At 47.9% G+C, this 26395-nt stretch overlaps 1 protein-coding gene across 1 annotated transcript in view; it reads left to right on the top strand.

The window, feature by feature from the left end:
- Positions 1-26395, top strand: part of card11 (caspase recruitment domain family, member 11) — a 262608-nt gene that overhangs the window by 124119 nt on the left and 112094 nt on the right. Inside the window, exons 5-7 of the mRNA XM_086000284.1 lie at positions 5038-5217; positions 19113-19265; positions 20378-20503. Of these exons, the coding sequence (XP_085856410.1) occupies positions 5038-5217; positions 19113-19265; positions 20378-20503 (459 nt within the window). The remainder of the gene's footprint in view (positions 1-5037; positions 5218-19112; positions 19266-20377; positions 20504-26395) is intronic.

The raw sequence follows: 26395 nt of genomic DNA, 5'->3' as shown, positions 1-26395 counted from the left end.
CTGAACCTTTATAAAGTGCTGATTAGGCCACAACTGGAGTATTGCGTCCAGTTCTGGTCACCGCACTTTAGGAAGGATGTGAAGGCCCTTGAGAGGTTGCAGAGGAGATTTACCAGAATGGTTCTGGGGATGGGGGATCTTAGCTACAAGGACAGGTTGGAGAAGCTGGATTTGTTTTCATTAGGGCAAAGGAGGTTGAGGGATGATTTGATAGAGGTGTACAAGATTATGACAGGTTTGGACAGGCTAGACGGGGAAAGCCTTCCCACCAGCTGATGGTACAAGGACTAGGGGACACAGATTTAAGGTTTTAGGCAAGAGATACAGGGGGGATGTGAGGGAAAACTTTTTTACACAGCGAGTAGTGAGGACCTGGAATTTGCTGCCGACGGAAGTGGTGGAAGCGGAGACGCTCAATGTTTTCAAGGGGAGACTGGATAGGCACTTGAGGGAAATAAACTTGCAGGGCTACGGGGATAGAGCGGGGGAATGGGACTGACTGGATTGCTCTACAGAGAGCCGGCACGGACTCAATGGGCTGAATGGCCTCCTTCTGTGCCCTATGACTCTATGGCCTAGAAATTGGGTTGAGGCGCCAAACTGGCGCCAAGTTCGCCTGAGCACAGGATTTAGCGCAGCGTTCGAGTCTTCAGCGATCGTCAGATATTCAGTTTCAGTGCCCCTCGAGGGACACGGGGCGAGGCTCAAGGTGCTTTGCGTCCCTCTTAGGGCGTTGAAACTGAATAGCGCAGCGCAACGTGCCGCAGCGCCACACGCTGCGGCACGGCACGCTGCGGTACTGCAGGCCTTCCTCCCATTATTAAGGGGGCGGGGTCTACAACAGCGCGATCCCCGATCGCAAATGCTGGCAAAAGAGCCCGGCACCGAGGAGAAGTGCCGGGCTCTCGGGAAACAGCCGGCAATGCCGCGGGGGGGTGGTCAGGAGACCGGGGACGGAGGTGCTGGCAGGCGGCTGCCGAAAAAGGCGGCCGCCCCGCACCTCCACCTTAACTTGCGCCGCTGCCGGCACAGTAAGGCCCCGTGAACCGGGCGCGGGTAGCGAACGGCGCAACTGCGGCATTCGCAACCAAATATCGTGAACGGGGCGCGAATGGGGCACTGCGCACACCTATGACGTCATCGGTGGCAGCGCAGCGCAAAAGGCTAACGCCACCATTATCGCCCCAACTCAATATCGCGGGAGGCACAGCCAGTGGCGCTACAGCCATTGCCTGCCTCTTTAGGCGCTAACAAGTGGCGCTACTCACCCAATTTCTCCCCCTATGACTCTGTGACATTAGAACAGTGACTAATCTTCAAAAAGTACTTCATTGGCTGTAAAGCACTTTGGGCGGTCCGGTGGTCATGAAAGGCGCTATATAAATGCAAGCCTTTCTTTCCTTTCTTTCTTCCTTTCCTTTATTTTCTATCTTTCTTTCCTTTAATTTCTTTCTTTCTTTCTTTCACTTTCTTTCCTTTCTCATTTGCAAGTCAGTAACAGACTCATCCTGTCTCTGGGTTATTTCCATAACCAAAGGCATTTTCATATGGACAGCTCTTCAGTCTGGCTCCTACCTTTCAACCTGTCTGGCTTGTGTGGCCCTACCAGGAGTTATACTCCCGCCAACATAGCTCTCAGAGTCAGGGGAGCACGCAAGCCTTCCCGCCACACCAAGGTGCAGTCCCTAGGGAAGGTGAACCTGTGACCCCCATGTCAGTGGCAGCCTACACAAAATGTACATGACTGGTAGACGCCCATAGAATATTTGGTTTTATATCCTGCAATCGTTCTGTTTTGATTTAATTTAGTTATTTTCATTACTTCTGTTAGAAAGTATAGTTTTGTGTGGGTTGCCATTCCCTGATGTTCTGATGTTTTATCTCCATTGGCAGCGAGCCCCCCGATTTATCCCTGTGGGGCTTGGCCCAGTCTTAGAGCCCCATTAGCCCATCCCAAATAGAGCTCGTCACCTGTTCGAACGGGAATTAGCCTGCGTATATTCCGCTTAAAATTCACCTGTCGTTCCTTAGCCCATCACATGGTCCAGATCCCCAGGCCCTGTAACTTTGTGCTACCAGCAAAGTGCCTTCTTCTGTCATTTATAAATAATATAAACAACCAGGGACTGAGACTGGCCTCCACTAATCACTAGCCCAGTCAATGGCTCTTCAATTTATCAGTTTATATCCAGGCAAGTGTCAATCTAGTGTCACTTTGCCATTAAACCCATGAGGCTTGAACTTTAAAAGACCTCGTAGGTGGAACTTTATCAAATCTCGTTTTAGGCTTGTTCCTCATTTTTTTCTTTCCATACTCATTTGTGAAAAGAAAGAAAGACTTGCATTTATACAGACCTCAGAACATCCCAAAGCGCTTTACAGCCAATGAAGTAATTTTGAAGTGTCGTCACGGTTGTAAAGTAGGAAACGCGGCAGCCAATTTCCGCACAGCAAGCTCCCACAAACAGCAATGTGCTAATGTGAAGGGGGGCAACATACACTTTGATGCAATTCCTTAAGAGCCCAAAGCTTCCAGTATCTTGCACAAGTGATCATTCTTCACATGCAAGCCTGGGCAGTGAGTGTTGTCTCCCTAGTCAACAGGCAGGCTCAGTCGCACTTTCATCCAGAAGGCGCCTTCACCGGTGCTGAATCCCCAGTCGCTAAGTTAACATCCTGGCTGGTCACCAATGACCAGAAGCTGAACTGGACTCACCATTTCAGGCGGGATAGGGCAGAGGCTGGTTACTCTGCGACGAGTGGCTCATTTCCTCGCCCCCCCGCCAATGCCTCTCCAACATCTACAAGGCTCAAGCCAGGTGTGTGCTGGAATTCTCACCACTCGCCTAGATGGGTGCAGTTGCAACAGCACTCAAGAAGCCCGACACCATCCAGGACAAGACAGTCCACTTGGTTGGCAGCCCTGTCACTGAATCAATATCCACCCCCTCCTCCAATAAAGAACTCCAGCAACTTACCAAGCTTGCTGCAATAGCACCTCCTAGCCTTGCAGTCTCTACCAAGGAGAAGGAAAAGCACAACAATGCCATGGGCATGCCAACACCTGCAAGTTCTCCTCCAAGTCACACACCATCCCGACTTGGACATACATCACCGTTCCTTCATCATCGCTGGGTCAACATTCTGGAATTCCCCACCGAGCAGCACTGTGGGAGCACCATCCCAACAGACTGCAGCAGTTTACGACAACCCACCACCACTTTCTCAGGGCAACGAAAGATGGGCAATAAATGCTGGCATTGCCAGTATCGCTCTCATCCCGATAGCAATCCGGAACAAGAACCCTGCCTGATTATTTCCCCGCCCCTTGACCTGGAGACACTGAGGCTCATATGGATTAACTCAGCAGTCCAGGAATAAAAACTAGGCCCGTCCAGGTTTGTATGGCTCGGAGGTGCACTTATGCTTCGAGTCGCTGGGGAAATTGTGAAGACCTTCTGGAGATCCAGAAAGGTGCTGTCCACTGGATAGACCTTCTGAGCTAATTCAGTCACCTTCTCAACTAATTCCAATAGATTCATGACCTATCACTTCAAAATCCTCGCTGGCTATTCCTTTCCAGTCTCTATACTGCTTCTTTACCCAAAGGTAGGTGGGAATGTGGAACGCGCTACCACAGGGAGTGGTTGAAGAGAATAGTATGGATGCATTTAAGGGGAGGCTAGATAAACATATGAGGGAGAGATAGGAGGCCATTCTGATAGATTTAGATGAGGAAAGACGCGAGGAGGCATAAACGCTAGCATGGACTGGTTGGGCCGAATGGCCTGTTTTTGTGCCGTAAATCCTATGTAATCCTATGGGGGAAAGATTTCTGCTATTTGCTATTTATAATGTGTTGAAAGATGTCTATGATTGCGCTATGAACAGCAAACGGACAAAATCTCATCCCGCCACCACCCACCCCCCAACCCACTATTTTGATGAACAACAAAATGTACCTGAGCACCTTTCCCTCTACCAGTGTTAGAATATGATTATCTGCCACTGCCTAAGTTTGATGCATCCACTCATGTGCCAATCTGGCAATGGTTTTGACAGCCAACTTTTGTGGGAGTGGCCCACAATTTATCCAATGAGACAGCCGCTTGTCAATGACTCCACTCCGACCCCAATGCCTGTGATAACTGGATAACCTCCTGGTTAGAAAACAAAGCAGCCATTTGTATCCTACATTGAACCCCTGCCAGTAATTCCATGGAATGCTTCCATACCTGTTTCCGTACCTGTTACCCAACAAAGTAGTGATGATTAAAAGAGATAATAGTGTAGATAGACAGAAACTATTTCCTCTGGTGGGTGAGTCCAGAACAAGGAGGCATAACCTTAAAATTAGAGCCAGGCCGTTCAGGGGTGGTGTCAGGAAGCACTTCTTCACACAAGGGGGAGTGGAAATCTGGAACTCTCCACAAAAAAGCTGTTGAGGCTGGAGGTCAATAGACAATTTCAAAACTGAGAGCGATCGATTTTTGTTAGGCAAGGGTTTTAAGGAATATGGAACCAAGGCGGGTAGGTGGAGTTAAGGTGCAGATCAGCCATGATCTAATTGAATGGCGGAACAGGCTCAAGGGGCTGAATGGCCTCTTCCTCTTCCTATGTTCCTTCCTATGTTCCTATGATGTTGGTTGAAAATTTTAACCATGTTCTTGTTAATTAATAAAAATCCTGCAAGCCATCATGTATTTCAACTTGTAGCTTTACTACAAGTGGCTACTGGGACAGAAACAATGGCACCAGTCCTGACGAAGGGTTTCGACCCGAAACGTTGACTCTATTTCTCTCTCCACGGATGTTGCCTGGCCTGCTGAGTTTTTCCAGCATTTTCAGTTGTTATTTAAATGGGTATTGGATATGCATTTGAACAGCGAGCTGTATAAAAGAACACAAGGCAAGGGGATTCGAGCAGATAACTCCTGGTGCAATTATCTGCTCTTGGCTGCGGTTTCTGTGATTTCCATCAAAAGCTTGCTAAGAATCATGGCATTTGTTTCCTTACTTGTATTCACATTGCTGTAGATCGACCAGCTGAAACACAGGTTAAACAAGGTGGAGGAAGAATGCAAATTGGAACGCAACCAATCCCTCAAACTGAAAAATGACATGGAGCAGAGGCCGAGGAAGGAGCAGGTGCTGGAGTTAGAACGAGAGAATGAAATGTTAAAGACCAAAGTCCAGGAACTACAATCAATCATTCAGGTAACCGTGGTCATCATTAACCCAGAATTTAGTTACATGTAAGGAATCAAAAGATGAAAATCTTCACTGTCATTTTAAGCCCTGGGGCATCCGCTCCTGTGACTGTGAGCCAACAGTTAAATATTATTTGATGAGCTTGTCGATGACTCCACTCCGACTCCAATGCCGGTGATAACCGGATAACCTTCTGGTTAGAAAACAAAGCAGCCATTTGTATCCAACATTGAACCCCTGCCAGTGGTTCCATAGAACGCTTCCATACCTGTTGCCAACATGTGCTTGTCAGCATCTCACGGAGCCTGTCATTCTTCACGTGTTGAAAGCATTCATTTACATTCACGGGGGCACAGTTCAGATTGTTTCAAACAATGTCAGGACCTCTAATAATTGCTGTTAAAGTTTGGATTTGACAACGGCATCAACCCAAATGCCTCCTGCAGCCTGCCCAAAGCAGAACTATTGGTAGCACTGGCTACAAGCTTTTATGTTCTGTGTAATGCAATACAGTCGGGTAAGAGTCTGATGGACTCAAGGGCGCATCTTATAGGGAATATGTTTTTAAAGTTGCAGATACCTTCTCACTGCCCTTCATCACCGCTCGCCCCCATCCTGAGCGAAGAAAGTGGGAAGGCAAGGATAAAGCAACCAGATAGCCGCCAATGCTGCCCTTACACCAGCCGCCAATGGTGCCAGGGTGACCTGCGATGTCTCTCTTCCTGCCCCACCACCCACTAAGGCCTCTGTTCTTTGCTTCTCCAAAACGGCACAGCTTTGATTGCTAACTTGCTGTATGGAGGTTTGAGGATGTGAATCTGCATCTTAACATAAGCATGGACCTAGAATAGAGCATTCAGGCTATCAAACCCACTTTAATCTGTGTACAATTTATCTACTTACTCTACTTGTTTGGACTCCAGAGTTCAGCATTAATATATCCCGATCTCCAAGGTTAACTCTGGAATAGCTACCCAACTCTATGTCTCCACTATTCAGCTTGTTTGGCAATCTTAAACAGAGTTTAGCATCTTTGAAAGTGGATAAATCCCCAGGCCCAGATGAAATGTATCCTAGACTGTTAAGAGAAGCAAAAGAGGAAATAGCAGAGGCTCTGGCCATCATTTTCCAATCCTCTCTGGCTACAGACATGGTGCCGGAGGGCTGGAGGACTGCTAGCATGGTACCATTGTTTAAAAAGGGAGAAAGGGATAGACCGACTAATTACAGGCCAGTCAGCCTAACCTTGGTGGTGGGAAAATTATTGGAAAAAATTCTGAGGGACAGGATGAATCTTCATTTAGAAAGACACGGATTAATCAGGGACAGTCAGCATGGATTTGTTAAGGGAAGGTTGTGTCTGACTAACTTGATTGAATTTTTTGAGGAGGTAACAAGGAGGGTCGATGAGGGTAGTGCGTTTGATGTAGTCTATATGGATTTTAGCAAGGCTTTTGATAAGGTCCTGCATGGCAGACTGGTCACGAAAGTAAAAGCCCATGGGATCCAAGGCAAAGTGGCAAGTTGGATCCAAAATTGGCTCAGAGGCAGGAAACAAAGGGTAATGGTCGAAGGGTGTTTTTGTGACTGGAAGGCTGTTTCCAGTGGGGTTCCGCAGGGCTCAGTACTGGGTCCTTTTGCATTTTTTGGTATATATCAATGATTTGGACTTGAATGTAGGAAGTATGATTAAGAAGTTTGCAGATGATACAAAAATTGGCCGTGTGATTGTTAATGAAGAAGAAAGCTGTAGACTGCAGGAAGATATCAATGGACTGGTCAGGTGGGCAGAACAGTGGCAAATGGAATTCAATCCGGAGAAGTGTGAGGTAATGCATTTGGGGAGGGCTAACAAGGCAAGGGAATACACTATAAAGGGTAGGACACTGAGAAGTACAGAAGATCAGAGGGACCTTGGAGTGCATGTCCACAGATCCCTGAAGGTAGCAGGACAGGTAGATAAGGTGGTTAAGAAGGCATACGGGATACTTTCCTTTATTAGCCTCGGCATAGAATACAAGAGCAGGGAGGTTATGCTTGAACTGTATAAAACACTAGTTAGGCCGCAGCTAGAGCACTGCGTGCAGTTCTGGTCACCACATACAGGAAGGATGTGATTGCACTAGAGAGGGCGCAGAGGAGATTTATGAGGATGTTGCCTGGGCTGGGGAATTTTAGCTATGAGGAAAGATTGGATAGGCTGGGTTAGTTTTCTTTGGAACAGAGGAGGCTGAGGGGAGACCTTATTGAGGTGTATAAAATTATGAGGGGTCTAGATAGAGTGGATAGGAAGGACCTATTTCCCTTAGCAGAAGGGTCAATAACCAGGGGGCATAGATTTAAAGTAATTGGTCGGAGGTTTAGAGGGGATTTGAGGAGAAATGTTTTCACCCAGAGGGCGGTGGGGGTCTGGAACTCACTGCCTGAAAGGGTGGTAGAGGCAGAGACCCTCATCACATTTAAAAAGTACTTGGATATGCACTTGAAGTGCCGTAACCTAGAGGGCTACGGACCAAGAGCTGGAAAGTGGGATTAGGGTGGATAGCTCTTTGTCGGCCGGCACGGACAAGATGGGCCGAATGGCCTCCTTCTGTGCTGTAAATTTCTGTGATTCTATGACAACACCTGCCCTTCCTCCAGCCCCAGGCCAGCAGTACAGCAACAATTGTGATCTTCTCTAGAGGTGTCGTCACTGTGTGTGTGTGAGTGTGAGTGTGTGTGTGTGTGTGAGTGTGTGTGTGTGTGTGAGTGAGTGAGTGAGTGAGTGTGTGTGTGTGTGTGAGCATGTGTGTGTGAGCATGTGTGTGTGAGCGTGTGTGTGTGAGTGTGTGTGTGTGTATGTGGGGGCGGGGGGAACTTTTGTCAATGATCCAGGTGGGCTTCCACCAATCTCACAAATCATGGCTTGACCAAAATAGTGTTCTTAAATCTACTTAAAAACCCATCTGTTGTTCCTTAAAACAGAAAGACTTGCATTTATATAGCGCTTTTAACAACCTCAGGACGTCCCAAAGCCAATGAAATATTTTGAAGTGGAGTCACTGTTGTAATTTAGGAAACGTGGCAACCAATTTGCACACAGTAAAGTCCCACAAACAGCAATAAAATAAATGACCAGATTATCTGTTTTAAAAATGTTGGTTGAGGGATAAATATTGGCCAGGACACCGGGGAGAACTCCCCTGCTCTTCTTCGAAATAGTGCCATGAGATCTTTTACGTCCACCTGCGAGAGCAGACAGGGCCTCGGTTTGGCGTCTCACCTGAAAGATGACACCTCCGACAGTGCAGCACTCCCTCAGCACTGCACTGGAGTGCCAGCCTGGATTTTGTGCTCAAGTCTCCGGAGTGGGACTCGAACCCATGACCTTTTAATGGGCTCAGATCTCTCAACTGGTAACAGAGCTGGATAGCGTCAACAAACATTGGCCCTAAATTTGCGTTCGGGAGGAAATCCCTCCGATCCGCAAGTAAAATCCGCGCCTACCTGGTGGTCCGGGAGCTATGGAGACTTTCCGGGTGCCCGCGGGCCGAGGCCCACGTATCCGAGGGGGGCACGGGTGGTTCGCAAGCGCCCCTGGGATCACGTGGTCCGGCCCAACCAATGACAGAAGGGAATCCCCATTCATGCTAATGGGAATTCCATATGGACAGAATCCCCATAAGCATGAATGGGAATATCCCAAAAAATACCTCTACACTTCAAATATTTTTTTTTAAATCACATATTTAAAATTAATTAAAAATGGCATTTAATTAAATATTTAAAACAAAAATTTAATTTTCTGAAAAATAAATGTACATGTTGACGTAATAAAACTCACTACGCCCTTGGTTTGAGCATAAAGCAAGGCTTTAATCAACTTGTTTCAGAACATGGAGGTCTAGTTGTACTTCACTAGTTCCTGTCTTACAAAATGTCCCTGGAAAGCTGGGCCCACGCCCGAGTATTTATACTCCTTGGACGGTGCCACCAGCTGGCCGTCCAGCGTTATTTCATGAGTAGTTTCTTGATGATGATGAGATTTACAGGAAACTTTGGTTTATCCGGAGGTTGTATGTCCGGAAACCTCGATCTACCGGCAGAAATCGGGAACCGTTTTGTTAGGTTTTTTTTCTTCTCGTGGCTTTGTTTTCAACAGTCGGGCTCTGGAAAGTCTCTCTGAAGCTGTTGCTAAGCTACAGAGATGCTTCCAAGGTACGGGCCGACTGCTTACAAGCTGTTGCTAAGCAACAGTGTTTGTTGTCAGATACGGAGATGAAAACCTCCGTATGCTTCAACATTAACTTTGTATGTCCGGCAGTTTTGATGGATCGGCAACAGCTCAGTACCGTCGGTGCCGGATATAACAAAGTTTCCTGTATAACATATGTTTTAATGGGGCTAAAAATAAACTTACCTTATTCACAGGTTTTTAAATGTATAAACTATTGATAAAACTCTTAAAGCAGGCCTTACGCTTTTACCAGGCGTAAGAATTTCACGGGTATTCGCTGGGTAGGAGTTGGGCAAATAGCCCGACTCTCCGCCCGCGGATGCCCTTTTCCCGGGGATGCAGAGGATCTGATCAAGAAAATTCTTGACAGATCGCAAGTTCCAGGTTTTAGCACATGCGCAGCGCACGCCTAAACACGGAACCTGTGCAACCCTTATGGGGGCTTACACACCTCGCATGCACCTGTAGGGGCCGCAAATTATGGCCCATTATAATGGCCCAGAAATTCAGGTCCCAACGCGTGAGTATGCACGGGGTACTCACGCGTAGGCCCAACGAAAGTGCCGGTTTCATGCATGCACTGCGCATACGCGGGAAACCAGCACTTCCGTTCCCCTGAAAGAAGGGGTTGACAGGTGGAACACGTGCGCCGGAGAGGCAGCGCGTGCGCATCGAACTTACGTTTTTTTTGCAGGTTTCCCGGGGGGGTAAGTCTCCAGCAGTTACACTTTTAAAAAGCAGGCGCAAGGCCTGCTTTTAACAAGGTAAGTGGTGAATTAATTAAAATTAAAACATTTTTTCCACAGGTTTATTATTTTTAAATACTTTAAAGAAAGGTAAGTTTATTTTTAGCCCCGTTAGAAAATGTAATTCATTTTTTCAAAAATTAAAATTATTGTTTAAAATAGTTATTTCATGTAATTTATAGTTATTTTAAAAATGTGATTTAAAAAAAAAATTATTTGAAGTTTTAGTGATGTTTTGGGGCTTATAGTATTTATAGGTTTGACAGCTCTTCCTGTCAAACTTATGAATGAAGCATTCCCTGCTACCATTGGCTCTCCATGGCCCACGTGATTCCAGGGGACGCTTCGAACTAACTGCGCCCCTGGGATACGCAAGCACTGCGCGCTGGCAGTTGGAGCAGGCCCAGGATCGCAATTCCACGCGGGCCCACAGCTCAACGGCCGGCGCGCTAGGTAAGTGCAGGTCGGAGGCTTGCACCCACGAGAAGCCTCCAACCCGAATTTCTGGGCCAATCAGACTCACTTATTTCTTTTCTAATTTAATTGAGGATTCTAGTTTGTATCCCACACTTTGTAGATCGTTCATTCTTTTAGTTTCTTCACATCATGCTTACTTACGCACCCAATACTGATCGAACTAATTAACTAATTACCTCACTAATACTGGATGATCCCTGCCAGGATGGCGCACCTCACTAAAATTGAATTATTTAAACCAAACAACTTATTTAACATTGAATGATCTTCTAAGCCAAGCACTGAATGACCTAACTCTGCACGTCACTAACATTAAATGATGCTCACCAGTCTCACTAACTATGAGTGATCCCCAACACCAAACACTTCACTAGACACTGAATGAATTACACCATTCGAACACCACGCTAACGGAACCACCCAAACTGGTCAAGCACCTCAATGATCCATGGCAATCGCATCACTAATGGCCCATGATGCAAACCAGCCAACGTCTCACTAACAATGAATGATTCATGACAATCAACACACGTCATTAGCATTAAATGAACCACAGCAGCAAAGCGCCACACAAATATTGAATGATCCATACCCAGTCAGGTATCTCATTAACAATGAATGTGTGGTTGTCTGACATGAATCAGAATCGATATCAATTCTGATTTAAGCTATCAAAAACAATATAAAGTCCTTTGTCTCTGATATCCTTATTGTAAAGTGTGCTGAGATGTCTTCTTACAGACGATGAACACTATATAAATGCAAGTTTTTGTTCTTTGCATAATTAGATTGTTGATTTTAAGTCATCCTTATACAGACTCCAAGAGAACAGCACTGCTGTCCCCGTCTTAGTGCAAACCTGGCCTTCAGCCCCTATCGGAGGACCAATAGAAAGACTTGAGTCCTGAGCCCCATCGTGGTCCTTCGCATACTATATTTGGCATTGGTGGCAGAAGTACCCCTACTGGGCTGTAGGCAGAGCTGGCAAGGCCACACTTTCCTAGTTGGTCTGAAAAGGGCAGTGGTGAGCCTTTCTGGCAATTGTTTTCACAGTGGCTTGGCAGGCATTAAGAGTTGATGGGCTGGAATTGTGTGGATGCCAGGCTGGGTAGGGGTGGATGTGGGGGGCGGGGGGTGGCGGGGGGGGGGGTGGTGGTGACGTGACAGGTTCCTTTCTCTAAAGTGCAATAATGTATAAGTTGGATTTTTACAGCAATTCATCAGCCCACAAGTTACCAGGTTTATTCAATTCAGTTTCACAATGGGCCAAGGCAGAATTTGTATTTATGACTTCTGGATTGCTAGTTTAGTACCATAACCACTACACTGCACTATCTGCTGATATGCTATTAGTATCAAAGTACTTTATCTACACTCTTGTTACCTCAGGACTCGACTTCTCCAATTTCTCCTCGCCAGTCTCCTGAGATCCATCCTACACAAATTCCAACTAGACCAACACTTCACTTTTTGCCTCCTGTCCTACTTACTCCTTCATCCCTCACTGTTCTGACTTCCACTGGCTCCCTGTCCTCCAGTGCGCTGAATTCAAAATCCTTGTCCTTGTTTCAAATTCCCTCAATGGTCGTGCCCAAACTGACCTCCACAACTTCTCCCAGCCCCTGCCAATGGTCCTCTAACTCTGACTGTTTCAGCCATGGCTCAGTTGGTAGCACTCTTGTCTCTGACTAGATTATGTTCATTGAGTCTGTCAAATATCTCAACCAGGTAGCCCAGTAAAACCTTAGCAGTTAAGGTTTTGCAATTTTCTTTTTGCTATGTTTCTCCAGCAATCACACCTACTTCAATGACCACCCATCCAGGAGTTTCTCCTCAATATCTAATGTCCTGATTTTAATATTGGATACAGAATATCAAAATCAGTCACAGGAAACGTAGGCTTGTTTTATCATATTGGAAAGAATTCTGAAGGACAGGATAAATCTTCATTTAGAAAGACACGGATTAATCAAGGATAGTCAGCACGGATTTGTTAAGGGAAGGTCGTGTCTGACAAACTTGATTGAATTTTTTGAGGAGGTAACAAGGAGGGTAGATGAGGGTAGTGTGTTTTGTAGTGTATGTACCTTTAAGAGAGAACTACTTTTACAGCTCCTGTATACTGTAGTACCGGCAGTGACCACACCTGTATATAAGCCTTGAGCATGCCTCTGTACTGTCAGTCTTGAGACTACCCTACTCCAGTAAACACCTGTTGATTGTTAAGTTACAGCCTCCGTGTAGTTATTGGAAAACATCATACTTTAAGAATCACGGATCCAACATGTTTGATGTAGTGTATATGGACTTTAGCAAGGCTTTTGATAAGGCTCCACATGGCAGACTGGTCACAAAGTTAAAAGCCCATGGGATCCAGGGTTAAAGTGTCAAGTTGGATTCAAAACTGGCTCGGAGACAGGAAGCAGAGGGTAATGGTTGATGGGTGTTTTTGTGACTGGAAGGCTGTTTCCAGTGGGATTCCGCAGGGCTCAGTACTAGGTCCCTTGCTTTTTGTGGTATATATCAACGATCTTGACTTAAATATAGGGGGTATGATTAAGAAGTTTGCAGATGATACTAAAATCGGCTGTGTGGTTGATACTGAAGAAGGAAGCTGTAAGCTGCAGGAAGATATCAATAAATTGGTCAGGTGGGCAGAACAGGGGCAAATGGAATTCAATCCGGAGAAGTGTGAGGTAATGCATTTGGGGAGGGCTAACAAGGAAAGGGAATACACATTAAATAGTAGGACACTGAGTAGTGTAGAGGAACAAAGGGACCTTGGAGTGCATGTCCACAGATCCCTGAAGGTAGCAGGCCAGGTAGATAAGGTGGTTAAGAAGGCATACGGAATGCTTACCTTTATTAGCCGTGGCATATAATACAAGAGCAGGGCGGTTATGCTTCAACTGTATAAAACACTAGTTAGGCCTCAGCTAGAGTACTGCGTGCAGTTCTGGTCACCACATTACAGGAAAGATGTGATTGCACGAGAGAGGGTACAGAAGAGATTTACAAGGATGTTGCCGGGAGTAGAGAATCTTAGCTATGAGGAAAGACTGGATAGGCTGGGTCTGTTTTCCTTGGAACAGAGGAGGCTGAGAGGAGACCTTGTTGAGGTGTATAAAATTATGAGGGGCATAGATAAAGTGGATAGAAAGGACCTATTTCCCTTAGCAGAGGGGTCAAAAACCAGGGGGCACAGATTTAAAGTAATTGGTGGAAGGTTTAGAGGGGATTTGAGGGGAAATGTCTTCACCCAGAGGGTTGTGGGGGTCTGGAACTCACTGCCTGAAAGGGTGGTAGAGGCAGGAACCCTAACCACATTTAAAAAGTACTTGGATGTGCACTTGGGATGCTCTAACCTGCAGGGCTACGGACCAAGAGCTGGGACGTGGGATTAGGCTGGATAGCTCTTTGTTGGCCGGCGCGGACACGATGGGCTGAAATGGCTTCCTTCCGTGCTGTAACTTTCTATGATTCTATGATATCAGATCACCATGCACTTAATGTTTTGCTACTTGGGTGTTGCAGACATAGAGTACAATTGTATCTTCATGTGAAGTCTTACCCACAACTCTATCAAAAAAGGTCTCACCGTCAGGACCTCTTTTCAAAATCAGGCAGTTAACATGATTAACATCATGGTTAGCGTTTAAGATTATTTTGTTAAACATTCTAAAAAGGACAGGACAGCGATGTTAATGATGATTGCAGTTACTTCTAATGAAGTCTTAAAATTCAATTCAATTTTTTATTTGCCATATGTAACCAGTACAAGTACAAGTACAATGGAATGCTTACTCCCCGTAGGGACACGTCAGCTATTCTTACAGCGCCGTGTTCAGAAAGTCAATTCTTTGGCATCCAGTGGCAGTGGGAGCACGATGTCCCTCAGCCACTCCGTCCTCCTCGTCACCGCGGCCTCCTCCTCACTGTTGCCGGCTCCACGTGTGGTGGCCTGCTTCTCCCGCTCACCCTCTGGCCACCATTCCCATGAACTCCTATTGATGAGTTGACAACCTTGACTTTATGATCGGGTTATTTAAACACCAGCGTAACCTTCCAGTGTTAAAATAACACCAATCAGAACATCCAGGCTGTTTAAACACCCACCCAATATAAGTTCTTCATTTACTGGCATGTCACTTCATAAAAATTCTTTATTTTTCTTTAAAAAAAATACTGTGTAGAACCATAGCTATTGTCCAACTGTTATGGTTTTGAGTGCCTTTCAGAGTATCAACTAAAATCTAGTCTGTCGTGCCAAATAACTCGCACAAAATCTAAATATTATCTTCCAGCAAGCTCTCCATGGAGGTGCACTGAAAACTAGGAAGGTTAAAACTCAAGCATTAATCTCCTTATTTGAATGTTATAATACACACGAATTACTACCCATAATATCTTCTCCAGAATTTTCAGTGCTGCTAAAGTTGCTTCTCTTTGAATGGGGCTGGACCCTGTGCCAAGATGGAGCCGGTTGGGATATGGGCTGCTCATAAGAGCTAGCTCACCGGGGACGTGTTGCTGGAGGAGGTGGAGTAGGTGGACTTTGGCGCCTTCATCTTGCAGTGGGGAAAGAGTTAAACGGACATCGCTTTCACTGAATGGTGTAATAAAGACAATAATCTCAGGAGTAAGCTTTTTCTAAGTTGAAAACATAGTCGGATGTGGAAATCATAAGAGGCCTAAGAGGATGTAAGTTCTGTTCTGGCAGGAAAGTAAAACAATGAGTTGGAAGTAAAAGAGGCTTAGAGAGGCAGGAAAGGAGGACAATGAGTCAGAAGTACAATGTTGATGAGACCCCATCTGGCATAAACAAAGGTCATAGGTGCAACAACAGCTTGGGGGATAACGGACATATACTTTTCCGATAATAAAGGCGGTACTTTAATGTAACGCGGCATAGGCAACCAGTCAGTGAAGATGCATGCGGGCCAAGGTCCAATCAGGTGGCAGGAATGAATTTTGAATGAGTTGGACATATGCGTTGTAATGTATAAAAATGTAGTGTTTGCTGTACCAATTTGGAAAAAGTCTGGCTAAGACAGAGCAGACTGTCTCCCCCCCGGTGCAATAAAGACAACTTGACTATCGATCTAAAACCTTGTGTCGAGTGTTGGTTTAAAATACTCCACAACAGTCTTATCCCATCCCGTTCTCCTCGTCTAATGCCCCTCGTCACCCACCCCCCACCCCCCCCCGCCATTCTCCCACATACCTCCCCAGGAGGTTACACTAACACCTCAGTATGGGAACCTCTGGGCTAGTGAATAGAAGATTTAATGACTGTAATGAACACGAAGGTTCAGGGATTTCCTATACCTGTGCTTGTTTTAGCAACCACCCAGCCCCACAATCTGTGCTTTATCATTCATAATTGCCTAAATCGATCAGAGGAGTGTTCAAAAGGCTTTTGTCACAGTTCTCACGGTTCCGAAGATAAAGCACACAGTAGAAAAAGGTCAGTTATAGTCGTTGGGGTGATAATAACAGAATTGTAATATCATTTTGTTATACTGCTATGGTCATATCTCGTGAGGTCACATCTGTTCAATTCCGCTTTGTATTTGAAGAGAATTTAGTGATGTGTCTACTTAATATAAACTATAAACCAACTGGTTGGTGACATTTGCTCATTAACTATGCATCATCTTCAGAAATCTATAAAATGAATCTAGCACATTCTGTAATCATCATTGAGGAAAACTTGACAATATTGAGAACCACTGCTTTGTTTCTGAGGTATTTCTTTAATGCATGTATAACTTTTGATTCTGTTGAGCTCACCCACAGATTTCTCCACCCCTCCCCCATGTGACAACATGAATTTCTGCTCCATTGACATCATCAACAGCGCTCCCAATTCGTGAAGTCACTGGATTGGAACATCATGACCTCGCATTAGAGGGAGTGCAATTAAAAATCATAACCAGGCTGCTTCTAACCAGCATGAAACAGCATCGCTAGGGGTTAGTGGGACAATACTGGCAAGTGTACAGATATCTCCCTTCATGACGTTGAGGATTAATTGACAAATCTGTGGAACGCCCTCTGCTTTAAGTATGCATTATTCGAAATAGTAGTTCAAGTACTGAATTACTGCAATCGTACTGAAAAGCAAGCACTGTGAAAAGCAGCATTCAGAAAGAGAGATCAACTCCAGAGCCCAGATGTTGCACCACTGTCTATCTACTAATAATAGCAATGAAAAAAGCAAGACTTGCATTTATGTAGCGCCCTTCACGACCTCGGAACTTTCCAAAGCGCTTTACAGCCAATGAGGTACTTTTGAAGTGCAGTCACTGTTGTGATGTAGGAAACACGGTAGTCAATTTGCGCACAGCAAGCTTCCCACAAACAGCATTGTGATAATGACCAGATAATCTTGAATCCACACCCTTCTGGCTCAGAGGCGGATGTGGTGCCACTGAGCCACAGCTGACACTGGGCGTTGAACATGTCTCTGCTGAAATAAGACATTCTGAGTTGATGAAAGTCCAGTGGTGGCCCATGTTTTTTATTGGTTTTCTATCCTCTTGCTCAACGTAACATGTGGTGACACGTGCAGGACAACCCCTACTGAAAAACTGGGTTTTGTGCAAAAAAGCTTGAAAACCTGCCAAAAATCTCTGAGGTTTGGATTTACAAGATGATGTTCCTGGATATTCCACTAATCAACATAGATTTACATGGAATTATTTGACTGTGTCTAATAATCTTTAACCGTGATAATCTGGTAACTGCATATTTTAGCGTGTTAATGTGAGATGTTTGAGAACATGTGACGTAAGAAAACTACTAGGCACTTGGTCTAAGCGTTAAACAAAGCTTTAATCAACTGTTTTACAACATGGAGGTCTAGTTGTGTCCTTCACTAGTTCCTGTTAAGAACGTCCTGCGCAAGCTGGGCCCGTGCCCGAGTATCTATACTCTCCCTGGACAGCGCCACCCGCAGGCAGCTCAGTATTATTTCATAAGTCTTTCTTTCATGAATGACTGATTCATGTCAGCATGTGTTGTCGCTGATTTCCACTGAAGCTCCAACGTATTGCCAAGAGAAGCAGAGCATTACTAGTGCAACGTGTCATCCTGACTCTAAAAAAAATATTTAATAGACTAATGGATAATCTGGGATTAATAAGAGGCCACGGCCATTGAGGAGTGAGCTACATGAAGAATAATGGATACCTGGGAGTAAGTGGAAGACAATAATGTCACTGAGAGGTTCAGGTAACATCGTAAAGCATGAGAGCAAACCTTGAGCAGTTTATGAATACCCACATGAACCATCTCATGTGATCACAGCCTTTGAAACCACTCCAGAGTATGTACTTTTGTCAAACGTAATGCAGCTTCACCACTCTGCATGCAAGGGAACTATATAAACTGCCGAAGGAAGTATTTTATGATCTTCTACTGGCCTAGAGGGTCCCATTGCCATCTTGTTCTACAGTTGGCCTATTATGATCATCTTAAAGCCAGTAATGACTATAATAACTGAGCAGACTACTGTTAGTACGATGCTACTGCTGTTTCGTGACAAGGATTAATTTAATTCTCAGAGCATCACTGGGGCTATTACCAACAATTTGTCACTGGCAAGACAATGGCAATATGAAAGCGATAAAGAGGAGCTCCTGCTTGTGTGATTTCTCATTGCATTGTTAACTCGACTAGCCCGAAACTGAATAAGAAAACTGAAAAGATTCATTATGGTGACAGCACCCACTAATGGTACTGTGAGTGGCAGTGGGCCCACTTTCCCCCCTTTGTATATGGGAATAATCAACAGTGGGAGTAAATGTAACATTGGGCGATTGTGCAAAGCGGGCGATATCGGACCGGCCGCCCACGATACACCTCTGCCGATTTTCCGAAGTCGATGGAAAGGAAAATCGGGGGAGGTAGATATCGATCCGATAGCGGCTGCTTTACACAATCACCAAAAGTTACAAATTTCACCCCCCCCCCGCCAGATTGTTTTCACTGACTGAGAGTTGGTGAAGGTTTGAACTTGTGACTAGGAACATTGGGTAGCTAACGTAGACAGATGGATGACTTCAGAAGGGAATTATTATTGAAATGTCCATGTGCATTTGTTGGATATTTGCATGGACTTTAAACTCACACTAAAGTGGTTCCATAATGTAAATGGGATATCAGGCACATCAGCAAACCCATGGGCCTAATTGAAGAAGCATTGTATATACCACCAGTCAGATAAACCGAGAGCACATAAGCAAATCTCAATTGGTCATCCTCAAGGTTTAACTACTCTAGAATATAAGTCATCTGTAAGTGCTCACAGGTAACCTACAAGGTAGGGGCCATTACACTAGGATTTGCCTAAAGAATTATACACATCACGTTCTCTCTCCTACAGTTCTGACCTCTTTGAGTCAGTACCTCTTCCAATCCAAAACTAATTGTGTTAATCGTATCTCTTCCTGATGCAGGCTGGGAAACGTAGTTTACCCGACTCTGAAAAGGCAATCCTTGACATCTTGGAGCACGATCGTCAGGAGGCTCTAGAAGACAGGCAAGACCTCGTCAACAAGATTTTCAACTTACAGGAGGAGAACAGACAAGCAGAGGAGCTCAGAGATAAGGTAAGGGTGCCTGAAGAGATTTGAACAGTAAAGCGCTGACACACAATATAGACACTGTAAAACATTAATGTAAGACTGATGATGGTAAATCTGGCACTAGCGCTCTGTGTGTCCAGATCAGCTGTAATTTCAGTTTATATTGGCACGGCTATTGACTGCATTTCTTATGGCTCATGGAAACTTGCATTCGTTGGCTAATAACATTGATTGTTGCTCCAATTAAGAGAACTACTCCACTAATTCCAACAATCTCATATAGCAACTGTGCATTGTTCCAGGGGTAAAAATTGGGTAGCGCCCCCTGGGGCCACTGGAAGTGCCCCATGTCCCTTTTGGGGCACTACGAGCCAATATCGCGGCACAATGTCGCTGCGGCACGTCATGCCGCGGTACTGCAGGCCTTCCTCCCCTTATTAAAGGGGAGGGGCCTAGCACAGTGTGTCCCGGCACCCAGCTGGGCCACCAGGGACCAGGAGTGCCGGGCTCACGGAGAGCAGTCGGCACCCCAGGGAGGGGGCTTCACGGGGGCCGGGGACAGCAACGGGGGCAGGTGCTGGCAGATGGCCAGCAACAAAAATGGCCACCCGCCACCTCCCCTTTAACTAGCGCCGCCCCGGCCGCAGGTAGCCCCACCCCCCCCCGACTCCGGCAAACATAGCGTCCGGCGGTATGTCGGGGGACGCCACCCAATATTACAGCCGGGGCGCAAGCGGGGCGCTGTGCATGGCGATGACGTCATCGCCGGCTGCACAGCGCCGCGCTAACGGTTAGCACCGCCACTAACCTCCCGCTGAATTTCGCGGGAGGCATTAGCGGTGCCACGCCCAGACGCTAGTTGATTTGTGCCCCCGTTAGCGCCCTCTTAGGACGCTATCGGGAGGCGCAAATCAACCGAATTTAGGCCCCTTTGTTTCTTAGCCAATCTTTTTTTCCCCCAGTTATTGAAATTCGCCTTTCTACTAATCGGAATTGATTATGTTAATTATCATGTCTGACTGCAGCATGCCACAATATCAAATAATAAGCGTTAGCAAGTTTTTAACGTGAACTCAAAGTGCCCTTATTGCTCGAAGCTGAAATTGTCACTGGTTGTGATTTGTGAACTGTTGCAGTATCTGGAGGAGAAAGAGGATTTGGAGCTGAAATGTTCAACGCTGGTTAAAGACTGCGAAATGTACAAGCATCGGATGAACACTATTATGTTTCAGCTGGAGGAAGTAGAAAAAGAGCGAGATCAGGTCTGGATAACAGTTCAAATCATTTTCTTTTAAAAGGACATGAAGTGCGCTGGGCATGGATTGGGCCTTCTCCTTCAGTATAAATTGACTTTGATTGCACTTCAAAGTAATCCATTGGTTGTAGAGGTATAAAAGTGAACATCCATTTTCAAGGTTCAATGTATCTTGAGAGATAGCTCAGGGAAGCCTCTTTATTTGTTTTGATATATCGAGGAAAATATAAAAGTTTATAATTAATGTAAAATGGACTGCTCTCCACTGAATGCTGTTCATTTATGTTTCCAATGTGAAGTAACTTGACTCTTGGTTTATAGCCTTTGTCTTGGTCTAAAAGATATACATTCAATGAAGACTTGCATTAACATACCACCTTTCATGACCTCAGGACGTCCCAAAGTGCATCACCGCCAATGAAGTGTAGGCTTCTGAAGTGTAGTCACTGTTGTAATGTAGGAAACGCAGCAGCTAATTTGTGCACAGCAAGCTCCCACAAACAGCAATGTGATCATGACCAGATCATCTGTTTTAGTGATATTAATTAAGAGATAAATATTGGCCAGGGGAGAACTCCCCAGCTGTTCTTTGAAATAGTGCCATGGAATCCTTTACATCCACCTGAGAGGGCAGACGGGGCCTCGGTTTGAAGGGGTAATTACTAGTCCTAGCCCCTTTAGGGCTACCCCGGATCAGGCGTATTTCTCAGACGCTCACTTTGAACTAAAGTTTGAGGTAGCCGAATCCTAAAGACGCTTAATTGGGTCTAAAGGTCCGGACTATCTCTCCCTAAAGGAAAGGAACAACCTGAAAATGTTACCGTCCTCCAGATAGCACTTTTAATAAGTTTAGCTAGACTGTAACGTTCTGAATATTATGAGGGTCCGGAAAACACCCCCCAGAATTCTGCAACTCCTCACCAAAAAGTGTACAGAGATTGAGTTCGCAAGTTTTTGATACAGAATTCTTATGTGAGACAATTCTAAAAATATATAGATTTATTAAAGAACCGACATGCAGTTTACAGTTGGTGAGTCAATCGCAACATTAACAGTTCCAAAAAGAGAAAACTTACAATCTTATTATCAGAGAACCTTACTCTCAAATTTTAACTTCACGACAGTTTTACAGTTCTTAGGGCTAGATTTTCAGTTGCTAGCGCCAGCAGTTAGCACCTTAAGAGAAGTGATTTTCGGGCGCTATGCGTGTAGCGCCCGTGCGCAGCGCAGTTTGCGCCCCGCCCCAAATTAAGTTGCCCGTTAGCGCCGGCGCAAAGTTTAGCGCCCGCCCGGATGCGCGCGCAGAAAATGACGTCACATCCTCGTGCAACGCCCTTTGGCCGCCCCGATTCCAAACTTCAGTCGGACCGCCCCATTGTGCGGCTGGCGGCCGGAGCGTTTGGAAAAAGGAACGCAACACAACCAGCGCGGGCCCCGGGGGGCGCAAATTAAAGGGGACGTGCTCTCCAGTATAAAGGCCAGCCTTTTTTCAGAAAACACTCTTGTGCAACGCATTTCTGGAGACACAACAAGGAGGATAGCTAACTGGTTTCAAGCAGCAAGAGCTCAGGTATTTTTGGACTCAGGCCAGAGCGCTGCAAGTGGCCTTTTGGAAATTTGAGTGTTTGCCAGGATTTGATGGGGGTTGCATGGGGTGCCAACGCGGAGCTGCAGCTCCATGTCCGTAGGGCTCGCAGACGCATTGTGAGAGGGGCAGCCCTGGCTAGAGGCAGAGGGGGCTACAGGCGTCAGCCACGTAGGCCTTACCCAGTCAGGCTATACCGCCAGCAGCGCTCCTACCTAAACATGAGTGCCGCGCGATGTGTTAAAAGGCTCCGATTCCGAAAGGAGGTGATTGCAGAGATCTGCCACCTGCTTCGCCGAGATCTGCGGCCAAAGCTCAGGTGCAGGATGTCTCTGTCGGTGGAAGTGAAGGTGACGGTGGCATTGAACTTCTATGCCACCGGCTCCTTCCAATACGCTGCTGGGGACATAGCAAACATCTCCCAGTACGGCGTGCATCGCTGCATCCGCCAGGTGACCGAAGCACTGTTCAGAAGGAGAAGCCAATTCATCTCCTTCCCCATGGCCCTGGAGAGCCAGCGTCAGCGCGCATTGGGATTTTCCAGACTCGGGGAATTCCCCTTGGTGCAGGGCGCCATTGACTGTACGCATGTGGCTTTGCGGGCCCCTCTGGAGCATGGCGAGCAGTATCGCAACAGGAAGGGCTACCATTCTCTGAATGTGCAGCTGGTGTGTGACCACAAGCAGCGCATCATGGCAGTCAATGCCAGCTTCCCAGGCAGCAGCCACGATGCCTTTATCCTGCGGCAGAGTACTGTGCATGACATGTTCCAGGCACAGCCTCCCCCAAGAGGATGGCTACTCGGGGACAAAGGCTATCCTTTGTGCACCTGGCTCATGACCCCGCTCCGCGCGCCCAGGACCGCTGCTGAAGAGGCCTACAACGAGAGCCATCAAACCACCCGCAACATCATCGAGCAAACTATTGGGGTCCTCAAGCAGCGGTTCCGCTGCCTTGATCGCTCCGGAGGAGCTCTCCAGTATTCGCCGGACCGGGTCTCCCAATTTGTGGTGGTTTGCTGCATGCTACACAACCTGGCTATCCGCAGGACTCAGGCACTGCCACCTGACGTTGGACCAGCACCTCAGGAGGAGGAACATGAGGAGGAGGAGGAGGAGGAGCAGGAGTACGTTCCCAGGAGGGAGCGACCAGGGCCAAGGGCCGCACGACGCCACCTTATTACACGGTACTTCTAAGCCCCCTGTCAGGGAATGGCCAGGGGCCATGAGGGAAGATGAATGCAGCCGTTCCGCAAGCCCTCAGCCGGCGAAGCCAACAAACACTAAGAAGAACAACCATGGAGACTGCATGAATAAAGATAATTATTTATTACACAAAAATGAAAAGCCCTTCCCACATGAATCCCCAAAAACAATAAACGGGCCCCACAAAAAGCCCAACAAACGACTCACTCCCACAAACTGGGGAGGAGTCACTCCACATTTCTTCAAACCGGGCCTCAACGTCGGCCTAACGCAAAAAATAAGCCCTCCAACAACACAACCATGGGCAAAATAAAGATGGCCACCGCCATATAAAAGGAAAGCTGGCCACACCCTCTACTGAGTGGCCCGCGAGGGCGAGACCTTGCCCAGCCTTTTGCCTCCCCTGCCCGGCCTGCTGCTCCTTCGCAAGCTCTGCCCAGTGGCTGCTGCGAGGCTGGGGGAAGGCGCCTGAGGCTCAGATGCCCTTCCGCCAGATGCCGCTGGGGGGCGGCCTACACGGCGTTTGGGCCTCGAGGGGCCGTCTGCTGAGTGGCGCACCTGAGCCTGGCCACCATCAGCTGCAGCCGCTTGCCCTTGACGCCCCAGTGGGGGAATGGCGGCGACGGATGGCGCAATGTGGGCCAGCTGGCGTCTGGGATGCACTGGCTGGTGCTGTGGCGCGGTGGCACTCGGCCGGGCCCGCACTGCAGGATCTGCAACAATCAGCCGAGGGGCGGCTTGCTGGGATGGTCCAGCACGGCGGCTGCCCTGGCGATGCCTGCCTGAGACAGCGCGTGTGGCAGCAGTGAGTGCCCCTGTTGTCCTGGTGTGCGCCCGCATCACATCCGCCAGGGTCTTGACGGCATCAGTCAGCATGCCACCACTCGCGGCAGTTGCTGCCCCGAACTCGCGCACACTGGTCGCCAGCGACTCGATGGCCTCAGGCATGCGCCCCACCACGCTCATGAGCTCCGTGTGGCGCCGGTCCGAATCCTCGGCCATCTTATCCAGCTTCCGCACCTCCTCCGAGGTGAAGGTGTCCGGACTGGAGTCGCGACTCTCCCGCTGGGGAGGAGGGGGCCGAACTAGGGGACCCTTGCCACGTTGGTGGCGGCGAGTGTGCCGATCAGCAGCACTCCCCTCTGATCCTTGCCCCCTTTGGGGGGAAGGCCGCGGGCCACGCGCACGGCTCCTGGGTGGCTGGACGCCACTGGTCCCAGAAGCTGCATTGCCCTGCGACAGTTCCTCCAGGCACTCGTCCAGTGAGGAGGTGTCAAGCACTTTCTCCTCTCCTGCGGGACGTGACTGTTCCCCCGATGGTCCGGCTTGCTCCTCCTCCTCCTCCTGCTCGGAGGTGCTGTCACTGGTAGCTTCAGGGTCCTGGTCGTCACCAGCTGAAAGCAGGAATGCACAAGAGTAGCTTCAGAGTGAGGAGACGGCATCAGCGAGGGAGTTAGGACTGGTGGCATTCAGCGCATTGGTGGGACAGTGGCAAAGGAGGTAGCTCGGATGGGCCAGTGCGACGCGAGAGGGCCAAAAGGCGAGGTCCTTACCATTGCCGGGCAGTGGAGGGTCAGCTACTCCGCACGCTGTGGGGACGATCACACGGGCTCCCATGAGCACACACACGCGCTCCTCCAGCCGAGTGAGCTTCTGCAGCTTGGCGCGGCCACCCCTGGCACGGGCCTGGCGATTAAAGGCTACTTTAGCCTGCAAGAGAAAGGACAGGCTGTAAGTGCGCAGTGTAGCCCTGATGTAGTGTGCACTGCCTCCCATGGTGGAATAGCTTGGCCAGAGTGAAGCCCTGATGTAGTGTGCACAGCCTCCCATGGTGGAATAGCTTGGCCAGAGTGAAGCCCTGATGTAGTGTGCACTGCCTCCCATGGTGGAATAGCTTGGCCAGAGTGAAGCCCTGATGTAGTGTGCACAGCCTCCCATGGTGGAATAACTTGGCCAGAGTGAAGCCCTGATGTAGTGTGCACTGCCTCCCATGGTGGAATAGCTTGGCCAGAGTGAAGCCCTGATGTAGTGTGCACTGCCTCCCATGGTGGAATAGCTTGGCCAGAGTGAAGCCCTGATGTAGTGTGCACAGCCTCCCATGGTGGAATAGCTTGGCCAGAGTGAAGCCCTGATGTAGTGTGCACTGCCTCCCATGGTGGAATAGCTTGGCCAGAGTGACGCCCTGATGTAGTGTGCACAGCCTCCCATGGTGGAATAGCTTGGCCAGAGTGAAGCCCTGATGTAGTGTGCACTGCCTCCCATGGTGGAATAGCTTAGCCAGAGTGAAGCCCTGATGTAGTGTGCACTACCTCCCATGGTGGAATAGCTTGGACAGAGTGAAGCCCTGATGTAGTGTGCACAGCCTCCCATGGTGGAATAGCTTGGCCAGAGTGTAGAGTGCCGAATGGCCAATTGATGCTCATGACTGTCCCAATGCTGCTGGCTGAGGGCTGGCTAATAGGACTTTCAGCTCCCTTTGCCCATCATGTCAGGTGTACATGCAAGAATGAGGAGGAGACTGGAAAGGGTACTCACCCTGACAATCCTGGTCAGGTCGTTGTATTTTTTACGACATTGTTTGTGGGTCCTGGGGGCATCGCCGGTGAACGTCACCCTCTGGGCAATCTGCTTCCAGGCTTTGGTGTAGTCGTGGTGGGTTGGATTCCTCCCACTCTCTGGGAACAAGATCTTGCGCCTCACCTCCAGAGCTGTGACCATTATGTCCAGATCACCCTCTGAGAAGCGCAGGGCACGCTGACAGGCCTTCTCTGGCGTTGCCATGACTCCCTGGGGCTGAGCAGCAGTGTTGAGGCCTCTTTGCAAGGCTGCAGTGTGCAGGGCGTGGCAGCAGACCAATTCGTCCCTTCCCCCTTTAAGAGCTGGTCGGCGCCACGGGGTCTGCTGTCAGTCCAAAAATGACCACACCCGCGCTGCGCCCCGCCTGGGCGCTATCCCTCTGGACCGCCGGCTTAGCGCCTAAAGATAGTAGTGGAACGCCTCTTTTAGCGCTCCACCAACCTCTTAGGGCGAAGCCACTGAATTTCCGGCAACGGGGCGCTACTTTGGGGCAGGCGCTAACTTCGGGCGGGCGCTAAGGTTAGTGCCCCAA

Source organism: Somniosus microcephalus, chromosome 11 (assembly GCF_052327205.1).
Source record: "Somniosus microcephalus isolate GS21.2 chromosome 11, FLI_Smic_1.0, whole genome shotgun sequence".
NCBI classification, from domain to species: domain Eukaryota; kingdom Metazoa; phylum Chordata; class Chondrichthyes; order Squaliformes; family Somniosidae; genus Somniosus; species Somniosus microcephalus.
Note: the sequence above shows the minus strand (reverse complement) of the source record. Positions and strands in the feature narration are given on the sequence as shown.